Genomic DNA, 13,943 nt, shown 5'->3' with positions numbered 1-13,943 from the left:
CTGATGGTATTAGATTGAGACTTGCGAGTGTGCTCTTTCTCAAGGTCTCATGTTCGATTATTCTCGGTGTCAATTTAGGTGGACTAAAATTTTACTACTATTCTTTGGCCTCAAATGGCATATGAGTTGATTTCATTTCCTTGGCTTTTGCAATGATTATTTTCATAATTTTAATTTGAAGAAAATGAAAATCACAAGACAATGAAACACACCAACTCCAACTGATAAGCTTATTGAAATGGACATAATTTACATCATACTAATAAATACTTAGTATAAACCTCTATGAATGTCTGCAAACTCAATTCCAAGGTGCAAGTATAAACCAAAATTTACATATTAGATTAAGGAATGCAATCATCTTTCAGCCCTTTAGACAGCTGCAATTTATTCTTCTTCTGTCTATTTGAGACAAAAGGAGTAAAAGACTTATCAGTTTTACCATCATCCTCTTTGTCTATCTGATCCTGATCAGCAGATGGAGTATCCCCCCAGACCTTTTTTAAAATTTCAACACTTCTTAAGCAGCATCACTATGGGTAGGAACAATGCTGGTGTCTTTTGGTACTGTTACCAACATCTCAGCATTCATATCCATCAAATTACTAGTGTGAACACTTCTATCAGGACACAAATTTAAGACTTGACTATCTAGACAAATAGATGAATTCTCCACTAGGTGGAAAGCTAGCTCCTTCTCTAAGGTAGTATCAGTTTCTTCATCAATAAGGTCTCCCCAAGACTTTGGCAGAATGGCCACACTGTTCTGAGCTGCTGCAGATGAAGCAGCTGCAGCTTCCAATCTAGAATTCACAGGTTTCAAGACAGGAAAAACAGGAAGCTTGTCACATGTCAGAGAGATGTAATTGGTAGTGATAGGCTGAGGCATTGGTTGCTGCAGAGACTCCATAGTTAAATCAGCAATAGAGGTACCTATGACCATGTTCTCTGAATAGCTAGTTAACTTGGGGCTTACAACCAAAGATTGAATAGCAGCTTTATTCACATTGGTGAAGTCAAAGCCACTATTCAGTTCCTCAACCATAGCCTCCCGATCCGAAGTGTTATTCAAATAATTCAAAAGGTCAAAAGAGTTTGTCAAAGGTACAGTATTCAAAAATGCTGATGGTAGTTTTCAGCGAGCGCTGATGGTAGTTTCTGTTAGTTCATTTATTGAAGATCCTCCTCCTGAAGTTGACGACTCTGGCAAATCTTGGCGTACATTGAATAAAAATGCTGGTTTTTGAGGTGGGCAAAGAGGTGTTTCATTGCATAGCATGAAAACAACATCTAACATTGACGGTCTATTAATTGCATTTTCTTGCACACACAAGAGTCCAATTTGAATGCATCTTAGAACTATAGCAGAAGAATAATAATGGTTTAGTGCTTGATCAACCATATCCAAGGCTTTTCCTTCTGTCCATAGTGTCCACACCTACAAATGCATAACATAATGATTAAATAAGTACATCATGCACCATTAAATTATCGGCCAATTTTAAGGCCACTCTTTTTATTATATATAACTTACATGTCCAATTAAATTTGGGGAGTCTCTTCCTGTCTCACAATGTGTGTTTCTCTTGCCAGCAATAATCTCCAGTAGTAAGACCCCATAACTGAAGACATCAGATTTTGTTGAATATCGTCCTTGCATTGCATATTCCGGAGACATATATCCACTGCAATTATACAAAATAGCTATAGCATCATAAAAATACAGATCAATCTCTAAAGCCACTACAACTTTACAAAATAGTTGGAGTATCATAAGGGCATCACACATACTATGTTCCAACAACTCTTTTTGTTCTAGCTTGAATTTCATCTTCTCCAAATATTCTAGCCATACCAAAATCCGAGATTTTGGGATTCATTACAGCATCAAGGAGAACGTTGCTGGCTTTTAGATCTCTATGGATTATTTTCAGCCTTGAATCTTGATGAAGATATAATACACCTCGAGCAATCCCACAAATAATTTCAAAACGCGTAACCCAATCCAATGATGACCTTTGGTTTTGATCTGAGTTGAGCATATTAGCAATCATTAATTGCATATTGAGCTTAACTTCATAGGAACTTATCAAGTATATGTAATGGGAAAAGGAAAATAAAATTTCATTTATATATATCAGGAAGACAAGGAAGTCATTATTTCCACATAACCATGAAAATATAGAATTTAGCAAACTGTCAATAAGTGTATGAAAGACAGTAGATAATATGCTGGATCATCAATCATCTTGTACCCGACAAGGAGTGTAGGCACATCTGCAAATTTCTTGTAATTATTTTAAAACATACAAGGATGTAAAACATCTATACAGGCTATAAATAGGCCAACACTCAAATTAGTGTTAGTGAAAGGCATCAAGTTTGATGTTATGTACCTTCTATTAGGAAGATAAGACTGGTTTAGTGCTGGATCAACCATATGTTCTCAAAATTGCATTCTTACTTTAAAAAATTGAATTAATGTTAATTGTTTACAATTATGTGAAGTTTGAGTTTGTCACCTTGAGTAGTTTTTTTTTTTGTAAAACAATTTACATTGAGTAGCTATATGCCAGAATTAGCATATGCCCTTAAGTTACAGGTTACATTAAGTCTATATGCTCTATGCTTGTCTAACTACAAGTTTATTCAGGTTAGAGAGACAATGATTGATTCAGAGAGAGGCATACCGAATATAAAGAAGTCTAGGCTTTTGTTTGATAGGTATTCGTAAACTAGCATCCTTTCTTCTTTTTCAAAGCAACAACCGAGCAACCTCACTAGATTTCTGTGTTGGAGTTTAACTAAAAGTTTAATTTCATTCTTAAACTCTTCTTTGCCTTGACCAGAATCTCTGGACAATCTTTTCACTGCTATCTCTTGTCCATTTTCCAAAAAGCCCTGAAATGTTTGTCTCTTAAATCCCATTTCATTATTTTTGCACTATTTTTTAATAATGCAAGTGAAATGAATATAAAGAGGCTAAGGATATTGTCACTTTTTGCATGAGTATCTCAATGTAGAGTTTCACTTACCTTATAGACAGAGCCAAATCCACCTTGTCCAAGCTTATTCTCAAGATCACAATTTCTTGTAGCTGTCATTATCGTTTTAAAGCTGAAAAAGGGTAGATTTGGATGCGTGTTGCTTTGGGTATCATTCTCTTCCCCAGAGGAATCTTGGTTTGGTTGCGGCATCATTTTATCTGAAGTTACAAATGACATAAGGTAAGATTTCAATCAACTTAAACATTTTGATAAGGTATATTTCTTTTTGGTTCTCCAAAAAAATCTTATATTTTACATTTTTCTAGTGTTGTACGTGTAATGGTCGCTCAACAACAACAACAATTATTAGCAGTTGCTAAGGAAATTTGAAGAGATTGTTTGTATAACATTGATAGACCAACTTAATCAAAACATGGTTAGAACTGCTGATAAAACACTTCAGTCTGGATTGGCACACAGAATATCCAAATGACCAAAGAATTGGCATAAATCGGCCCCCTTTAAAGTCTCATCATTTGTGTGGCGTGTGTTTCTAAGTCTGTGTTGGGACTTGGGGAGTGTGGTGTGGTAGAGACAGTTCAGAATCAAATGGCAACCACTCAAAAAATATAAGAATAGGGGATATCATCCCAAAAAATAAATCACATACCCTTTCTCTTTTTCTTCCACATGTAATTCACACAGAAGAGGAGGATGACAATTGCAACTATAGAAGCTACAAGAATTGCAGCTAACCTCTTTTTATCAAGGACTCCTTTGCTTTTTTTGTTGTAATTAGCTGATAAGAAAAAACAAGTCCAAAGAAGTTTAAACTACACTTAAAAGTGGTGTCAAATTTATAAACAAAAAAAAAAAAAAACAGTAGGAGGGAATATCTTACCAAGTTCAACTTTCTCGACGCGCAAAAATAAATCTTGGCCCTGATTACTAAGTTTTTGAATGTCCATTAAATTCCCATGCCACGTCAAACATCCACTACCACCATTCCTCACATCAGCAACTGCATAGGCATTACAAGAACAGTTTCTCAAGCAATCTTTCTCACATTCTTCCAAAGTCAAACCATCTATGGCAACTGCCCCAGATATATCAGGAACTTTCACCCTTAAAACTTTGTTAAACCCTTCTCCATTCCCACAAACAGATGCACCTCTTTTTCTTACACATCCTCCCAACCCATCTCTACTCTCATACCAATCACGTGGAAATTTTGGTTCAAAACCAAGTAAACAAGTACACTTAAAGCTCTCAAAGTTCAAAGGGTCACAATTACTGTTTGGTCCACATGTTCCGTAGTTAGCACATTGGTCTGTTGGTTCAGACCAGTACCGGCTCCATTGACTCTCTTGACTGTCCCACATGAATGTTTGAAAGAAACCAGATTGCTGAACCACTATCCTTGTAATGACAGACTTATTAAACATGTTATATGAGAGTGATACATAGTTGTCATCTTCAACCCAAGAAACATTACGAACTGCCATATCTCCTATCATATGAGGTAGGCCTACTAATATTGCTCCATTCCAATGTCCACCACGCCACCAAGGACGATCATGGTTGTACATAAACAATTGTGGTTTGCCAATGGTGCTGAATTTCACCGTGAACGCACCTTTTCCAGGGTCATCATCTGTCTTCCAGGATTGAAGGACCCAACTTTGATTAATTTTTCTATCAAAACCAATCTTTTGATACGGAAGCATTGTGTCTGTGGGATGATCAAAGCTTTCCCAGATGGCAGTTTCGGTGTCGTTTAACCTCAGAACAAGGTTTCCTATATCCAATAGTTGAGCTATAACATTGGTGTTATTTCTTTGTGACTGTGTTAATGAAACATTGGTAGACCAAATGGGAATGGTGCTAAGGTTGTGGTGGAGTTCTAGATTCCCATTTTGGTTGATTGATAGAATTCCAGAAGTGTCATTGATGGGAGCATCTCTATTTGCAACCCAAACAACAGTTTGGATCGGCAAATTGTTGTACCAGATTCCAACATAGCGAGAGGTGGACTTTCCTGGAGTGAAGAATCCAAGAGCAAATGTTTTAGATTTAGAAATGAGAAGTTCACCATCTCTTATGGGTTTGTGAATAGTTATGGTATCAGAAGAACAAGGGCAAAAAGATAAGGTGAGACATAGTAGAATCAAAGAGTAATCTAACACTAACAATTTGTTTTTATGATTTTCGACTGTGCTAAGGTAGAGAAGATTTTTAGCAGAGTCCATTGAGTTTTTCTATCATACCCCTCTTGCATTTCATGAAGAGATAATTGAACTATTCTAACTGAAACAAAATTGTACCCCTGCTCAACAGGACATGATGATGCTTTGTTATATTTTCCACACAATGGGTCAGTGACACTGACACATGAGAAAGTGGGAAAATAAAATCAATGAAGAAAAGTAACCACAGGTAAGTAGATAGGAAACTAAAATCCTCGTTTTAGGTCTATCAACAAAAGATTAATAATTTTTATTATAGTTTATAAATAAAAGGGCTGTAGACAAAAAAATATATGATATATTAAAATTTGTATTAGGCCTCATTATGAAAAATTATTAGGTCGATGATTCTCATTTCAATTGAATACAACTCAACACGGTGGTAAGACAATAAACATGTGTTCATAAGAAGGTAAATAATTACTATTGTTTCTGGTCAAACATGAGTTTTCATGTTGGTAATTTTGATTTCCAAAATAGTACTACATGCTAAGAAGCATAAACAAGGACGCTTTTGATGCATGCATTTGACCCGTAAGTATCTAATCTAATAATAAAGGAGGCTTTTTATGCATGCATGTTAAGCTTGGCAGTTAGCAATGTACCTCAATATGGGTCATGGTCTGTCGTTGCAGACTACAGTTAGCAATGTGCATAAGCTGTTTTATACAAGCTCTAAAATTAAATATATATTATTTATTTGAAGTTTACCATATTACCCTTGTGCAAACACTAACTTGTGAAACTGTGATTACCAGCGGTGCTTCGTTCTTTGTGAAGGAAATGTGCGGCGAGGGAAGTATCAGTCGCCGGCGTATTCTCTGTCTTGCAGCACACGCGTCGTGTCCAGAGAACATGGTGTTCCACTTGGTTGCAACCCGTACCTGAACATTGGGAATGGCTTGAGGTACGATACATGGAGAAGTTCTAATGATGATTCAACCAACAGAAGCGAGAGTGGAGAGAACACTCTTGGATATTGTTGACTTAGAAGGTATGAGTGTTTTTGCAATTATAATTTTGTTAATAATTATTTTTTCAGAGTTAAGTGAAATTCTTCAAAAAAAAGTATACATGGTAAAAAAAAAACTATAAACCATTTTATATTGGGATTTTTTTAGAGGATTTTAGATTGGGGTTTAAGAGTTAAATATAAAATTTTTCCATCGAATTTGTCAAGTTTTCATTTTTCTTCTTCATAAATTGTCAAATGCTAACAAGTGCGCATTTGTTAAGAAGTTTAAAGAAAAAAATTTATCTTGAAAATAGTGGATTCAATATATTAAAACTTAAAAAAAAAATTTTTTTACTTATTATTTCTATTTTTGTATCTTTAACAAATGCTCTAGTTAGCGAGACCCTATCATATATTCTAAACATGTTTAGATTAGCATTGACCCATATGTTTTTGTTTTAAGATTTTTACATGCGGCACATTTTCATTTCTAAACAAATTTTCTAGCAGTTTTTTTTTTTTTTTTAAATAGTTTGGTGGCTAGAAATTCTCTTATAAGGTGAATAAGTAAGGTGTTAGAGCTTTGAACTCCGACTCTTGTATATATTATGCAATATTCTTACCAATCGAGCTATGTTCATGAGTACTCCTACTTGCAGTTTTATTTTTTCAAAAACTAAATTTTTGAATTTTTTTTTTGGATGTGTATTATAAAATATTCATCTAAATTTTTTTAACATCAAATGAATTAAATATGATTATGAAACGTCAAAAATTCATAATAAAAGTAATACAAATCTCGACCTAGAAATCAATTTTTAAGCTCATATTTTTATAGGAACTTTTTATAATATTTTAAACATGTTAGCAAAAAAAGTCAATCAAAATATATGTTGAATTAAGAGTAGGGTCCAAATTTCCGTGCAATTCTTTTTTGTCTGGACGGAAAATATATTTAACTTATTTTTGAAAAATTGGTTATAAATATACATACATGACAATACGATGGTTTCTTTTTGAACGACAGTGTAAAACATATTTACGCGGTTGGTTTATATTTAAACTCTTTCCTATGTGAAATATAATTTGGCTTAATTGCACTTTTGGCCCCCTATCTTTCCAAAAGTTGCGATTTTCACCCCTAACTAATTAAAATACAAAACAACCCATATGTATTGAATCTTTTGCAGTTTTGGTCTCCAAGACCACGTTTGACTTAGTCTTCGCTGACGTGGCACCCACAATGGTCGACACGTGGCACCTCACTTAAGGGATATGGGTGCCACGTCAGCGCAGACTAAGTTAAAAGTGACTTTGGGGGCCAAAACTGCCAAAGATTCAATAAATAGGGGGCTGTTTTGTATTTTAATTAGTTAGAGGGCCAAAATCGCAACTTTTGAAAAGATAGGGTGCAAAAAGTGCAATTAAGCCATATAATTTTTAGTTTGTTTTTTTTTATAATGACTATATTTGCAATAGAAGTATTTATTAATTAGTTTTTAATATTGAATGACAACGATTGAACCATTTGATTTTTTTAAGTGGATTCACTATGAGTAATTAATTACCTTTAGAATTTCCCAAGACAATGAAACACGATCGTTTGTTTACGCTAGTTGTTGTACCTATCTCTACTACTATTGAACAGCTATATTTCTGTATATTACTTCTAACCGATAAGCTTATTGAAATGGAGACATACTCAAATTATTCATTTTACAGTGAGAAATGATATTTATACAACCACTTTATGATAATTTTCTCTCTCATACTCACATTATACTCTTATTCTCTCTCTTCTTTTTCTCTCTCCATTGTTTTTAACTAATGAAAAGAGAAAAAAAAGAAATTGTCACAAAAGTTGTATCAAATAGTTGTTCAAATATCACCACTCTTTTGCAATACCATAACGTGACTTACTTGTTTCTCAAGAACCTCTAGAAATGTCTACAAACTAAATTTCAAGGTGAAAGTATAAACCAAAAATTTACATATTTGATTAAGGTATCTTTTAGCGAGCACTGATAGTAGTTTCTGTTACTTCATTTATTGAAGATCCTGATGTTGATGGTTCTTGCAATTCATGGTTGCCATTGAATAAAATGCTGGTTTTTGAGGTGGGCAGAGAGGTGTTTCATTGCATAGCATGAAAACAATTTCTAACATTGATGGTCTATTAATTGCATTTTCTTGCACACACAAAAGTCCAATTTGAATGCATCTCAGAACTATATCAAGAGGATAAGACTGGTTTAGTGCTGGATCAACAATATCCAAGGCTCTTTCTTCTGTCCATAGTGTCCACACCTATAAATGCACAACACAATTTTTAAATAAATATGTCATGTCATGCATCATTAGATTGTTGGCCAATTTTAAGGCTACTCTTTTTATTATATGTAACTTACATGTCCAATTAAATTTGGGGAGTCTCTTCCAATTTCACAATGTGTGTTTCTCTTGCCAGCAATAATCTCCAGTAGTAAGACCCCATAACTGAAGACATCAGATTTTGTTGAATATCGTCCTTCCATTGCATATTCTGGTGACATATATCCACTGCAATTAAACAAAATGGTTAGAGTATCATAAAAATACATATCCATCTGTATATTTTCGTGATATAAGTGTGTGACACATACTATGTTCCGACCACTCTTTTTGTTCTTGCTTGGATTTCATCTTCTCCAAATATTCTAGCCATACCAAAATCTGAGATTTTGGGATTCATTGCAGCGTCAAGGAGAACATTGCTGGCTTTTAGATCTCTATGAATTATTTTCAGCCTTGAATCTTGGTGAAGATATAAAACACCTCGAGCAATCCCACAAATGATTTCAAAACGCTTTACCCAATCCAATGATGACCTTTGGTTTTGATCTGAGTTGAACAGTTTAAGTTTACAAATATAGAACATATTAAGAAAAGTTAACTGCAAATCGAGCTTAACTTTATAGAAACTTATCAAAATATCAATGAGTATTAGAGTTTAGGAAACTGTCAATGAGTATGGGAAATTAGATAATATGTCGGATCATTAATCATCTTGTGCCTGACAAAGAGTATAGGCACATCTTCAAATTTCTTGTAATTATTTTAAAACATGTATACAAGGCTATAAGTAGGACAATGGTCAACTTAGTGTTAGTGAGAGGCATGAAGTTTGATGATATGTCCTGCTTAATGTTGAAGGCCTAAATTTGTAATAGATATTTTTAAGAGAATAGAAATAGGTTTGACCTGTAAAAAATTTAACTAATGTTAATTGTTTACAATTATGTGAAGTTTGAATTTGTTGCATTTAGGAGTTTTTTTTAGGAAATAGGTTACATTAAGTATCTATAAGCCAGAATTAGCATAAGCTCGAGCGTTACATGTTACATTAAGTCACTACGCTTTAGGCTTGTATACATACAAGTTTATTCAGGTCAGAAAGACAATGAGTGAGTCAGAGAGAGACATACCGAATATAAAGAAGTCTAGGCTTTTGTTTGGTAGGTATTCATAAACTAACATCCTTTCTTCTTTTTCAAAGCAACAACCGAGCAACCTCACTAGATTTCTGTGTTGGAGTTTAACTAAAAGTGTAATTTCATTTTTAAACTCTACTTTGCCTTGACCAGAATCTCTGGACAATCTTTTAACTGCAATCTCTTGTCCATTAACCAAGCAACCCTGAAATATTTATCTCTTAAATCATATTTCATTATTTTTGCACCATTTTTTAATAATGTGATTGAAATGAATATAAAGAGGTGACTGATGTTGTCACTTCTTGCATCAGTAGCTTAATGTAGAGTTTCACTCACCTTGTAGACAGAGCCAAATCCACCTTGTCCAAGCTTATTCTTATGATCACAATTTTTTGTAGCTGTCATTATCGTTTTAAAGCTGAAAAAGGGTAGATTTGGATGTCTGTTGTTTGGAGCACCATTCTCTTCTACTGAGGAGTCATGGTTTATTTGCCGCATCATTTTATCTAAAGTTACAAATGACATGAGGTAAGATAAAAAATCTTAGATTATACATTTTGCTAGTTTTGCACAATGATAGCTCAATAGTAATAATAGAAATAAGGGTTAATGGTGCTTTACCCCCTGTAATATAGGTCATTTTTGGTTTTTCCCCTGTAAAATATATTTTTTGATTTACACCTCTGTAAAATTTTTTTTTTTTGGAATACCTCCCTAATAGGTCATAAAAAAACGAAAAAATTCTGCAAAAAAAAAATAAAGATATTTTACAGGGGGGTAAATAAAAAAAAAAAATTTTACAGGGGGAAAACTAAAAATGACCTATATTACAGGGGGTAAAGCACCATTAACCCTAGAAACAATAATACTAATAATAATATTCAATTAAAACATTATTAGCAGTTGATAAGGAAATTTGGAGTGATTGTTTGTCTAACATTGATAGACCAAAACTTAACAAAACTTGGTTCGAACTGCTAATAAAATACTTAGTCTGGATTGGCACACACATTATATCCAAATGACAAAAGAATTTGGCATAAATTGAGGCTGTTTTGCAAATAACCTTTTGGCTCTAACTGCTGATTTTTAATGATATTTAGGCTTTTCTGATGTTGAAGTGAGTTTGTAATGGAGGAACATGCGGGTTGCTGCTCTGCGGCAGTGGTGAATTGTTGTTGTGGTGACTCTCAAGGTTGTAGCAGTACAATCATAGCAACACAAAAACATTGTTTGTTAATTTTAGAAATGGAAAACAATGGTTAATATCAACAGTTGCTGTAAAACATATGTGAATGTGGCTTGTGACAGGGAAAAATTACTTGGTACTATTTAGGTAAGAGTAGCAAGACTTGTAATGCTAATGCTTTAGAATTATGATACATGAGTCAATATGTGGTGTATTTCTTTCTTACTTGATATGACACATTTTATAAGTCAGAGCCAAATTACATCTTGTGTTATGAGAAACACTTTTTATTATTAATATAATTCATTTTGGCTTGTTAAAAAAAAAATCGCATACCCTTTGTTTTTTTCTTCCACATGTAATTTACACAGGAGAGGAGGATGACAATTGCAACAATAGAAGCTACCAGAATTGCAGCCAACCTCTTTTTGTCAAGTGCTCCTTTGCTTTTTTTGTTGTAATTAGCTGATATAAAGATACAAGTCCAAATAAGTTTAAACTATACATAAGTGCTGTCAAATTTAGAAGAAAAAAACAGTAGGAGGGGATATCTTACCTAGTTCAACTTTATCGACGCGTAAAAATAAATCTTGGCCTTGATCACTACTAAGTTTTTGAATGTCCATTAAATCCCCATGCCATGCCAAACATCCACTACCACCATTCCTCACATCAGCAACTGCATAGGCAGTACAAGAGCAATTTCTCAAGCATTCTTTCTCACATTCTTCCAAACTCAAACCATCTATGGCAACTGCTCCAGATATATCAGCAACTTTCACACTTACAACTTTTATAAACCCTTCTCCATTCCCACAAATAGATGCACCTTTCTTCCTTACACACCCTCCCGACCCATCTCTACTCTCATACCAATCACGTGGAAATTTTGGTTCAAAACCAAGTAAACAAGTGCACTTAAAGTCGTCAAAGTTAAAAGGGTCACAATTACTGTTTGATCCACATGTTCCATAGTTATCACATTGGTCTGTTGGTTCTGAATAGAACCGGTTCCATTGATTCTTTTCATTCCCCCACGTGAATATTTGAAAGAAACCAGATTGATTAACAACTTTCCTAGCGATGACAGACTTATCAAACATGTTATATGAGATTGCTACGGAGTTTTCATCTTCCACAAAAGAAACGTTAAAAGTTTCCATATCTCGTTTCATATTAGGTACACCTGCAAACAGTTCTCCATTCCAATGTCCAGCACGCCACCATGGAAGGTTATGGTTGTACATAAACAACTGAGGTTTACCAATGGTGCTGAATTCCACCGTGAACGCACCTTTTCCAGGGTCATCATCTGTCTTCCAGGATTGAAGGAACCAGCTTTGATTAGTTTTTCTATTAAACCCTATCTTTAGATATGGAAGCAAGGTGTCTGTGGGATGATCAAAGCTTTCCCAGATGACAGTTTTTGTGTTGTTTATCATCAGAACAAGGTTTGCTATGTCTGATAATTTCGCTATAACAGCATTGGTGCTATTTCTTTGTGATTGTGGAAATGAAACATCGGTAGACCAAATGGGAATGGTGCTATGGTTGTGGTGAATTACTAGATTTCCATTTGGGTCAATGGATAAAATCCCAGAAGTGTCATTGATGGGAGCATCTCTGTTTGCAACCCAAACAACAGTTTGGATTGGCAAATTGTAGTACCAAATTCCAACATAGCGAGAGGCGGACTTTCCTGGAGTGAAGAATCCAAGAGCAAAGGTTTTAGATTTAGAAACAAGAAGTTCACCATCTCTTAAGGTTTTGTCGATAGATATGGTATCAGAAGAACAAGAGCAAAAAGAGAATGTGAGGAGTAGAAAATAGATATGCAAAACCAGCATCTTGCAGAGAAGATTTTCAAGAGACTCCATTGATCAGTTCCTCTTTCATACCTCATTTTCATTTTATTAGGAGAAAATAGAAATACTCAAACAGACACAGATTTTACTGTTCAACAACATATATTCACATAACTTTATTTAAATAAAAAAACATATATTCACATGACTTGACTAAGTCATACACTAAACTAAACTTTGGACACGTTAATTCTCTTTCCTGAAAGTGTTAAAACAAAAATCAATGAAGAAATGAATCAACTAGGAAGTAGTTAGGAAATGAATAACAGAATGATTATGCTTTTCATACATGCAAGTGGGTAGAATATGCTTTTAAAAGTAACTTTACAGACACAAAGATTGACCCATTTACAATTGGCAATACACCACAGTGGGTCATGGAGAGTTACAGTGAAATGTAAGAAATTATAAACTTCCTTGCAAATTGAAGGTCAATGAATAGAGTCTTAGTTGACTTAGTTCTTGACTTCTTGTATAACGTTTTTCATAAGTATTGAATTGAGAGACTCTGTTAAACGTATGTGTCAAGCTTAAATTAAATAACACCATTGATAAAACGAGTAAAGTGCAATAACCTTCTTGAGGGATATAAGGTTGAATTGGAGTCTTAGGTGAAAGAGTTAAAGGGTAAAGTGATAAATAGGGACTGAGCTTCTTTAGGGTTTAGGTGGGCCACGACCCACCCAAAAATAAAAATAAAAACTTTTTTGATATGCAACAAAATTTAGAAAGGTTGTCAAAGTAAAATAAATGTTTTCTTTTCTTTTGACTACAATTTTTTGTTCCCATTAGTCTGCAGTATTGTCTATTCCTACGACCACGGCGTTTACAAACCATAGACAACACAGAACATAGTTATTGTTATACTGTAGACAACAGATTTTAAATCACTCTGAAACAATACTTTAAACCGTTGTTGTTTATGATAGCCAACGCCATCGTTGTAATCAAAGAGTACGTTTTAAAACGTTGCCTTTGATTTTAGACAATTATTTTTTTTACTTAAACCAACTATCATGCCTACCAATCTAAAATCAAATATTATTTGACATTATTAGAGTAATAATTTAATAATATTACGTTAGCTATACATTGTCAATTAATATAGAGATGAGAAAAAATATAATCAGCATACAAAAGTAACACAAAAACATATCTAAAATATAGAAGATAATCAAAATGAAAAATAATAGTTGATCTAATATAAAATATGACAAGGATCCTCGCT

The 13,943-nt window shown here is 34.0% G+C and overlaps 1 protein-coding gene across 1 annotated transcript; it reads right to left on the bottom strand.

Annotated features, from left to right (window-relative positions):
• Positions 1-236: 236 nt before the first annotated feature.
• On the bottom strand, positions 237-12,742 carry LOC11411809 (uncharacterized). The gene is made up of 15 exons (XM_039832776.1): positions 11,407-12,742; positions 11,187-11,315; positions 9,998-10,167; positions 9,653-9,863; positions 8,831-9,068; positions 8,597-8,747; positions 8,238-8,495; positions 8,109-8,135; positions 3,889-5,245; positions 3,658-3,786; positions 3,036-3,205; positions 2,691-2,901; positions 1,792-2,029; positions 1,535-1,685; positions 237-1,438 (listed from the first exon to the last, which is right to left on the bottom strand). The coding sequence occupies exons 1-15, from the start codon at positions 12,725-12,727 to the stop codon at positions 1,136-1,138; spliced, it is 5,064 nt and encodes a 1,687-aa protein (XP_039688710.1). The 5' UTR covers positions 12,728-12,742; the 3' UTR covers positions 237-1,135.
• Between the last annotated feature and the right edge of the window lie 1,201 nt (positions 12,743-13,943).

The sequence above is a fragment of the Medicago truncatula genome, chromosome 4 (assembly GCF_003473485.1).
Source record: "Medicago truncatula cultivar Jemalong A17 chromosome 4, MtrunA17r5.0-ANR, whole genome shotgun sequence".
Classification (NCBI taxonomy): domain Eukaryota; kingdom Viridiplantae; phylum Streptophyta; class Magnoliopsida; order Fabales; family Fabaceae; genus Medicago; species Medicago truncatula.
This window is presented reverse-complemented; position numbering and strand designations above follow the sequence as displayed.